The sequence below is a fragment of the Lepisma saccharinum genome, chromosome 26 (assembly GCF_977018435.1).
Source record: "Lepisma saccharinum chromosome 26, izLepSacc3.1, whole genome shotgun sequence".
NCBI classification, from domain to species: Eukaryota; Metazoa; Arthropoda; class Insecta; order Zygentoma; family Lepismatidae; genus Lepisma; species Lepisma saccharinum.
Window position 1 is genome coordinate 6,696,455 of NC_139254.1, and position 10,086 is coordinate 6,706,540.

At 40.2% G+C, this 10,086-nt stretch overlaps 1 protein-coding gene across 1 annotated transcript; it reads right to left on the reverse strand.

Moving 5' to 3' along the window:
• Positions 1 to 330: 330 nt before the first annotated feature.
• LOC145979362 (histone-lysine N-methyltransferase SETMAR-like) lies at positions 331 to 1,002 on the reverse strand. The gene has a single exon (XM_083112225.1). It carries the CDS (start codon positions 1,000 to 1,002, stop codon positions 331 to 333), a length of 672 nt encoding a protein of 223 aa, XP_082968351.1.
• Positions 1,003 to 10,086: the final 9,084 nt, after the last annotated feature.

A 10,086-nucleotide genomic window follows, 5' to 3' on the forward strand; every position in this document is an offset into this window, starting at 1 on the left:
AGCAATTCACCTGTATTTACAAAGCTTGTGCAGGAGAAATATGTAAACATAACGTTGCAGTTCTTTCTCCAAAGAGGCAGGCTGGTTTAATAATAACACAGGATTAATAATACGAGGGTTGGGGCAAAATTCATTGCAACTATTTTTTTTTCTTGCAGATACCAGCGACATATACAGATGAAAGGACGAGGGGGAACTACATGTGGGGACAGTTAAAACACGCGAACATTGTGCCTCACATATTTATTACGATATTGTACAGGACAATACTGGTTTGATCGTGCAAAATAATTACATACCTGTTCTACAGTTGACAGAAAAAAACTGGGGCTAAAGGCGCTCAAAGTAGTCACGTGACATGTGCACCACACGCTGCCAACGATGTGGGAGACTAGGAATACCATCTGCGACACCATTGGCCGCACCATGTGTGAATCGGGCCATCTGTTGTTGCACAGCATTGGAAATGTCGTCTCGTGTCGCAAACTGCCTTCCACGTAGTGGTACCTTAACCTTGCGTACGAGACGAAAGTCACAGGGCGAAATGTCAGGAGAGTACGGCGGGTGCTCCAATTCTTCCCATCCCCAGCGTTGCAGTTGCTGCCGTACACACTCTGCTTTATGTGGTCTAGCGTTGTCGTGCAGGATGATTGCACTGTACAGAAGGTCCGGACGTTTCTCCCGAACGCCACGTCGTACCTGTCGCACGAGGAAGTTTCTGTAGTACTCTGCTGTCACTGTTCTGCCATGTGGAACGAAGTGGCACACAATGACACCCCTGACGTCATACGCGACGATCACCATCAGTTTCACGGGGGAAGGTTTGTGACGGAACTTCTTCGGCCTTGGTGATCCGTCATGTCGCCACTCCGCGGACTGACGTTTGAGTTCCGGTTCGTATGCCCTGGCCCAAAATTCATCGATGGCGATTATTCGTGACAGGAAGTGGTCGCCGTCCTGTTGCAAGCGTGCTAGGTGGTAGGAGCACGTTGCATATCGCATCCACCGTTGAATTTCCGTCGGTGCATGTGGTACCCACCGCGATGCGATTTTGCGCAGTTGCAGCTCTGTCCGCAATATTCTGTGGATGGTGCGTTTCTGGTAGGCACTTACCCTCTCTAACACCAGTAGCGTCCATCGTCTGCCTTCATCCAGGAGCTGCTCGATGGCGGCACGTGCCACACATTTTCGTCGTGCCTAAATTTCCATGAAGTTTAGAATAATATTTAGGCTTACCATATTTTTTGGGGGTCCAACACAGGACATATTCGCGATCAACTCTTTACTGCTGAATTTCAGTTTTTTTTTACAAAAATAACTTGAAATTACTTAAAAGCCTTAACATTTTATTGGAACATTATTAATGTTATTAATTATTATTATTGTTTCTCCACAACTGTAAGTATTGGATACTAGAATTATGAAAATTGTCTGCGCTTAAATATAATTTTTGGTCCTGAACATCATTATTTTCTTTTAGAGTGCACAGTAATTCTTTGGCAGAAGATGGTATAAATTTATGGGTTTCTCTTTCCTTAAGAGTCACATTATTAAACTGCGAGGTTTTTAAACTACGTTTATATCATTCATGGTTGTAGGTCAATTCATGCCACAGTTTTAAAAAAAAATGTCTGTTTATCTTGTGGCTCTTTTTCAAATTACTTTCCTTGTCTGTGGAGCTGCTACTTCTCCAACACTCCTCTATATCTATTCGGGCCTGTAAAAGAGGGAACAATTGAAATGAAGAGCGAATGAGAGAGTTTGATTGATTGATTTGTCGTTTTAAGTCCACTTTATGCACAGTAAGGCTAATCGAGACTGGACCTACAGTTTAAAGTGGGAGCCGAACACCTATGTGTCTCCACCGGGTATTGAACCTGAGACCCCTTGATTACAGTGCGACGACGTTACCACTACGCCATCGAGGAAACCCTGGAATGAGAGAGAGAGAGAGAGAGAGACATTGGAAAAGAGACTGTCAGAGCTACTTTTTTTATTTATATTTGTATCATATTTGTTACATCTTTAATAAACTGTATACTATATAAACTTTCGCTGTCTTCATTTTCTTGGAAAGACATTCTGAAAACAATTACATTTCTTTAACTCTAACTTATCTTCCGTAAAAGTAAAATAAAAAATGAAGAGAGTTTATGAATTCCCGAGTCTTCAGAGAGTTTAAGTAAAAGTTGAAGAAGAAAAAGAAGAAGGCAGACATTTGAATGTAAAATACCTTCCTTTCTTTTCCCCAGCGTCGGTTAGAAATGAATAGATTTCCCAGCAATAGAGTTCCTTGAACAAAAATTTTAAGAAGTGGAAGACAGATTGCCTTGGAAGAACTTATTGGAAAACGCGCTACGATAATGAGGGAGGTTTAAGGAAAGCAATTGCCATGGGGACCGAAACTGGGCGGATGCTTAAATGCTACAATGACATCGTCCACGTGCACTTCGTTAGAAACCACCACCTTACTTAAAGTGTTCAGAAATTGTACTTCTGTTGACGAACCGTTCAAGGTTTCTTTACATTGAAGGTTTGCAAGAACTGCTCCATCTCTACTGGCGCTTCCAGCCCTTAGGGAGTGTTCACACCGAAGCGACACGCATGGCTTGAGGATTTTACAAATCGAGAGGCCACACAAGCCTGTGTTCGATTGGTGTGTGTGTGTGAGAGAGAGAGAGAGAGAGAGAGAGAGAGAGAGAGAGAGAGAGAGAGAGAGAGAGAGAGACACATAACGAAAGAGAGAGAGTGGATGCAATCAGATACGCAAAAAGGGAGGGAAACACAGAAAGAGAGAGAGTGTGTGTGAGAGAGAAAGAGAGTGAGGGAGAGAAATAGTGTGTGTGTGTGTGTGTGTGAGAGAGAGAGAGAGAGGGTGAGAGAGAGAGAGAGAAAGAGAGAGAGAGTGAGAGAGAGAGAAAGAGAGTGAGAGAGAGAGAAAGAGAGAGAGTAAGAGAGAGAGAAAGAGAGAGAGAGAAAGAGAGTGAGAGAGAGAGAGAAAGAGGGTGAGAGAGAGAGTGAGAGAAAGAAAGAGAAAGAGGGTGAGAGAGAGTGAGAGGGTGAGAGAGAGAGTGTGAATGAGAATGAGAAAGAGAGGGAGAGTGAGTGAGAGAGAAAGAGGGTGAGAGAGAGAGTGTGATAGAGAATGAGAAAGAGAGGGAGAGTGAGTGAGAGAGAAAGAGGGTGAGAGAGAGAGAGAGGGTGAGAGAGAGAGTGTGATAGAGAATGAGAAAGAGAGGGAAAGTGAGTGAGAGAGAGTGAGAGGGGGAGTAAGAGAGAGATGGAGAGAGAGAGAGTGAGAGGGAGTGGGTGAGAGAGTGAGAGAGAGAGAGAGTGAGTGTGTGTGTGTGTGTGTGTGAGAGAGAGAGAGTTAAAATGTTAAACATATTTTCAACCACTTACAAAACTAAAGAAATCGCTAATCGTTGATTATTCAAGGTTTTCAAATATTTTTTTTAAAAATTCCTTGGCCTATCAAAGTATTCCAATCCAGTAGCAACCCAGCCTGTAGATTTGTGACAGCTTCCTGCACTTTTTTGGTCACCCACATCTCTTCTCCCGATGGAAAGTGAGGTGAAGATGTATCCCTCAACGCGACGCCATGCTCCGTGAGCTGCCTTGGGTACATTAAGGTCTGTAGATCGAAACTCACCGTCCTTAAAATAGCCTAACTCAATCAGTCTGCAAGCCAAGCGAGACGAATGATTCGATTACGCATGGAGGACCGTGGAAAAGTAAATATCCAATTTAATAGGCCTCGAGCACCTGTTCCTGTCCTTATGCACTATGTTCAGTGTGGCATTAAAGTATCTCTTGCTTTCATTATTCGAGTATTTAGCTAAGATTTTCTGTATTACGGGACGGTGAACACATGAACACATATCTAGTTTTATTTGCAGACATGGGCGTCGGGGGAAGGGGGGTTCAGGATACAAAAGAACAGAGAGCTTACTTCTATTGTTAATAACAGAAATAATTTAATTTAGATACCATTCGTACAGAATAACCGAAGTAAAAGCAGCATTACATCGAAATATTAATGTAAAATTTAAAAAAAAAGATTCATATTATAACATTTAATGCAAAGAATAAAATGTTTAAAGTTTCCAAATTTAACAAAAATATAGCTTTATGTGAGAGTTCACATAAATTAATTTATGAATAACATTTTTTCTCTAACTTTTAAAGCTATTTCTTGAACGAGATGTATAAACGTTAATACCAAATACGATACGTAGGATTAACAATGAAATTCAATACACTAACTGTGCCGAATATAGAACAAAATGGAGATGAGTTGTGCTAGATATTAATTCATGTGATGAATAGCGTAGCAAGGTTTCCCCATTTACATAATAATAATAATAATAATTAACATTATTATTTTGGAATTAAATTTGTTTATTTTTTATATCAGGAACCCAGATTAAGCCTAATACAGCGTTCTTTCTTCCACAAACTACCCGCCCAATACAACACTCTACCAAACCAAGTTGATATTTTTGAAAACCAATCACGTTTTTAAAAGGTACTGTGTAACAAAATGTAATCCACTTTATGTCATATGTATGTATGCACAAACGTGAAGTATGAAGGGAAAAATTATGTATTTTAGTTTATGTTATTATTTATTGTTACTTCCATTCTTATTTTTTGTTATTTGCATTGTTATTATATTCCAATGTAAAATGGCCAAAGCTGTATTTGGAATTATGTGGTTAAATAAATAAATAAATTTGTTTGTAATAGTTATTATTGTTAAAAAACAATTACAACCGTGGCAATAATAATGGCTTTTATTATTTCTACTAATCAAAAAGCCTGAACCCCCCCCTACAAAAATTTCTGGCGACGCACATGTTTGAGGTCAGAACCACTAATAGATAGATTGAATCCAATTGCTCACAATGTAGAAGGGAAAATTAAAGTATTCATAGATACACCCAAACCTGGTACGTTGAAATGTGAGAAAAGAGAGAGGAAGGGAGCTTTCAGACCAAACAGACAAGCGACAAACGAAACGTGTTGCTCAGACTGGGCCGTATTCTCAGTAGCGTGCATCGTGTCACTTCGGTCTGTTCGCGCATGCGCAGTGAATGCTTGCCTTACACTGAAGGGGACAAGTCGCTTTGCGAGCAAGGAATAGCGTTACAAGTTCCAGTCCCGATTAGCCTCGCTGTGCATAAAGTTGACTTAAAACACCAAATCGATCAATCAATGAAACCGCATCTCTGCTCATCTCTGAAATTCGACGCTTTCTCTTAGCATCCTTTTTTTGCTTTGCCACCCTGGACATGGATACGCTGCTAAAATCAATCGAGACCAGCAAACACAGCTCTAGTCCAATACCCTTTCATAAGAGAACTGTAATTTTGGAAATAATACTGTTTCCATTCAACAAAGCAGAACGCTCGATCGCCATTGCCTCAATTATCGGCAATAACGACCAAGATATAATAGTATTGGGTGCTATTGCATACAAATTGCCGCTATGGAACTTCTGACCAGCTGATCACCGCATTGTTACGAAAAAGAACAGGTTAAATTTATAACAGAGCCGACGCCTGGCTCCCCAAAATGCCTATTTTCCCCTCCCACAATGAAAGAACAAAGGCGATTTGCATTAAACACGGACGCCGACACACACCCGCCATGTAATTTTCAGAATGAATGACGTTTCGTCTGTCGAGCCAAAAAAGGAAAAAGAAGGGAGAAATTCTTGAAACGTTTGTCATATTAACGTCATATGCCATGCTTCGGCCACACTGATTTCCCTGTACGTTCTCCCCCCACCCCGACGGGGAACCAATCATGTTTGATTAACGAATCGAGAGCTATTTGTTACCAATTCCGTGACTCTGAAAAGCCGCCACTCATTACGCACGGCGACGCGATGTTCATTTTGCTAACCAGAATTCACGATGCATTTCCAGTGACGCGGGAACGTCGTTGTGTTTTTGGATCAGCCTCAGAAAATCTAATTTACATTGGCGACAATATTACGTTCCGTTTTGTATGGATTCGAAAATGCTTTTCTGCCACAGACACCAAACCCAAAGGCCCAAGCTTTCGAAAGTAGATAAATATCTCATGTAATGGATTACCCACACTTTGGCCCTTATTAGCCTCATTAAATATTTGACGGCAAGGTAACTTAATATATAAGGTAGCGCCATCCGAAAATTACCGATCATGCACGAGCGCGTGACGTCATTGGAGGCACAATGGTTATATGAATGTTGAACACATACAGGTCAATCCATAACGGCGAGAGAATGCTTATTGGCAGCGAATGGATTTATATGTAAATGTATGTATCTGATGCTATGATCTGTTATTTTGTATTCAGCAGTTGCAGGGGTAACAGACTAACAGTTTAGAGTTTGTTTTATTTATATTTTATTTATTCGTAACATGAAACATTTAATGAAAAAATACAACCTAGGAAATTTACAAGTAGTAGTGTTTCTTCCTGCATAGTAAAATCTCTTCACATATATTTTGCCAGCACTACATAAAAATAAATTTGAAGCTAACAGACTCACACAATGGGCAACTTATTAATCTAGATTTTCTGAATCATAGTTAGTGGAATAGTATTTTTACAAAGTTTAGAGTGCAGAAACACATGCATTGTATATTCGCAATCTAAAGATGCTCACCTTGCAAAAATGTACAGAACACTGTTCTTCACTGAATTTTGATCATCAAGGCTTACATTTTTTTCTGGAATTGCTCTATTAGATTTGCAAATCATGGTTTGTAAGCTTGAAAATTACTATTTATATTTTACATATATTAACCTTTAGCACCAATTTTACACATTTTTATATATTTTTACATAAAATTTCCATATTTGCAACATTTCACCACATATATTCTATATTCATGACATTACTACATTTTCAGTTATGTAAAATAGCAAAGCTTTTCCGCTCATCTGTATTCTGTTTGTCTTGCACACTATGTTCATTACAAATTTTGCCAATATACAATGCATCTGTTAAATTGACTCTTCAAAGACAGTTGTCAGTGACACAAGTGTGGGGAATTACTTCAGTTACATTTAACATGCATTTTGTTGATTCAGAAAAGCAAAAATCTTCAGAACTGGGGGCTTTCACTTTCTGAACGTTTTGAAATTGTGAATAAGACTATTGAAGGAATAAATAATGATGAAGGGCAAGTTCCAAATGTGCTTAAAATGAAGGCGGAGCGTGTGTTTATACACGAATCTTGGATAAGAAGAAATTCAGAAGGTTAATGTAGTTTTACGCGGTGATTCAAATGTGAATATAAACTTGAACTTAACTTCGCTCTCTCTCTCTCTCTCTCTCTCTCTCTCTCGAGAGAGAGAGAGAGAGAGAGAGAGAGAGGGAGAGAGAGAGAGAGAGAGAGAGAGAAAGAAAAAGACATGCATATTGCAAATATAATCCCATAACTTCACGCGATATTGAACACGGTTCAACTCAATATAAATGTCCCTTTCAGGACAACAAGATGAGATTCACGTTTCGTCTCTTATAGAAATTTTGGAACTCCACTGTTTTGCTAACAGAACGTAAAGCATATTTTGTATTAGATTTTTGCATTACAATTAATGCTCTAAGCCTAATGCATTTTATTTAGCTAGGTGAGTCGCTTCATTAATGAAAATTGTCATTTTTCACGATGCTAAGTCAACATAACTAAATCTATAATTACATATCTAACACTTTTTATTACATACACATACGTTATCCGCCAAACTACCCCCCCCCCCAAAGTTTTCTATGTGCCCCTCATTAGTATATATATGGTTATAGTTTGAGTTGTGGACAACATTGGTAAGCGAATGCTGACGAGAAAAAAAAAAGTTCAAAATTTCACCACCAGGTGGAAATGTGGCGCCGAAATCTGGTACACAGTGAACAATATCCTGCTGCTGAATCATTGACCACGCTGTCTTACGCTTCCAAATGGTCGTTCACGTTGACGGCGTACATATTGAACACCTCTGTCCCGACATAAACAAATAAAGTTTTGCATGTCCGAATTCTAGTTGTTGTCATTTCGGCGCCACATTTCCACCTGGTGGTGAAAATTTTAAGTATGTTTTTCGTCAACATTCGCTTCCCCAGGGTCTCCATATCCTCTGTACCGTAACCCGATGCTTTGAACGGCCGCCAGAGAGCTGCGAGTATGGAACCGTTAATTGTAAGAGCCATATTTTCACCTGGTGGTGTAAGTTTGAACTATTTTTCGTGAGCATTCACTTTCCCATGGTCTCCATAGTCTCTATACGACGTTTCACCGCAATAGGATACTTCGAACGAGCTACAGAGGACTCTGAGTAGAGGAACTCTAATTCTAAGCGCCATATTTCCACCTGGTGGTGAAAATTTGAAGTATTTATTTTCTCGTCAGCATTCGCTTCCAGTTGGTCTTTTTAGCCTCTATACAAAGTTTCACCGCAATACGAGGCTTCGAATGGGCTCCAGAAGGCTCTGAGTAGGGGAACTTTCATTCTAAGCGGCACATTTCCACCTGGTGGTGAACATTTGAAGTATTTATTTTCTCGTCAGCATTCGGTTTCCCTTGGTCTCCATAGCCTCTATACTAAGTTTCACCGCAATACGATACTTCGAAAGGGCTCCAGAAGGCTCTGAGTAGAGGAATTTTAATTCTAAGCGCCAGATTTCCACCTGGTGGCGAACATTTGAAATATTTTTTTCGTCAGCATTCTCTTCCACTTGGTCTCCATAGCCTCTATACTAAGTTTCACCGCAATACGATGCTTCGAAAGGGCTCCAGAAGGCTCTGAGTAGAGGGACTGTAATTCTAAGCGCCATATTTCCACCTGGTGGCGAACATTTGAAGTATTTTTTCGTCAGCATTCGCTTCCACTTGGTCTCCATAGCCTCTATACCACGTTTCACCGCAATACGATACTTCGAATGAGCTTTAGAAGGCTCTGAGTAGAGGAACTTTAATTCTAAGCGCCATATTTTCACCCGGTGGTGAAAATTTGAAGTATTTTTTTTTCGTTAGCATTCGCTTCCCCTTGATCTCCATAACATCTATACGACGTTTCACCGCAATCCGATGCTTTGAAAGGGCTCCAGAGGGCTTTGAATAGGGCAGCTTTAATTGTGGCCACCTGGTACTTATTATACAGATGGAAATTAGTTTCTTTGGGAGGGGCATTGTATTTAGAGTGTGTAAAATTTAATACGACCCTCTGATCTGATTACCCTAGTAGTTGGGGGACCTGTTTACAACAAAACGCTTGAACCCTGTTGTGAAGCAGATGTTATACAATCTAGTGTATGTTGACTATAGATGTCTCCCCACCTCCTTCCTAAATTCACTCACGCTACACGCACAATTACACGCATGAAAAGCAAACACAGCTGAAATAGCTAGTAGCTGCACATTGATTGTACGCAAAAATCCACTGAAAGCAACATAATCGTTCAAAATAAGCTCACAAGCAGAGTTAATCAACCGACACACAATCCACTTGCGCGAAAGCTTTCGGAAATCCCAAACAAATCCAGCAGCTTTATTCACAAGTAAATAGAAGTTGGGATTCCCGGTACTCTATGCTCTAAAGCCGTATTCATCCTGCGAACGGTGCCAACCGGATATTACGTCATCGTGCTTCCGGGAGAGTGGGCGGTTGATTCAAGAGAGGGTAGGGAGGAGACAGAGTTGCCAGATCAATGCTAGATCTTGTACTCGCACACCAGATTCCAACTGAACTAATTTTATTTCCTGATTAATTAATTAAGATTACATTAACGCTTAAAAGGGCCGAGAAAACCAAGGCCGCCTTGTTTTTACATGTGAAAAGCTGGTAAGAATGTATGGTAAGGTACCTGAACCCAATATGACCTAGTACCCAATATGGCCTATTTGCTGTTTTCAAGTAGTTATAAGGTTAATTCAACAGATGGCGTTAGTATGTCATTTAGACTGTCTGAATGACATGATTGAACCTGTTGACCGAACCTATGCTACAGTAACTTGAGGACAAAAAGCGAAATAACTGGACCTTGTCATTGTGTTATACAGTCCGGTCAAGGGAAACGAAACTAGCTGGGA

Bases quoted from the DNA above. Each gene is read 5' to 3' on its own strand.
- LOC145979362 (XM_083112225.1), bottom strand. From the start codon at position 1,002: ATGCGATATGCAACGTGCTCCTACCACCTAGCACGCTTGCAACAGGAC.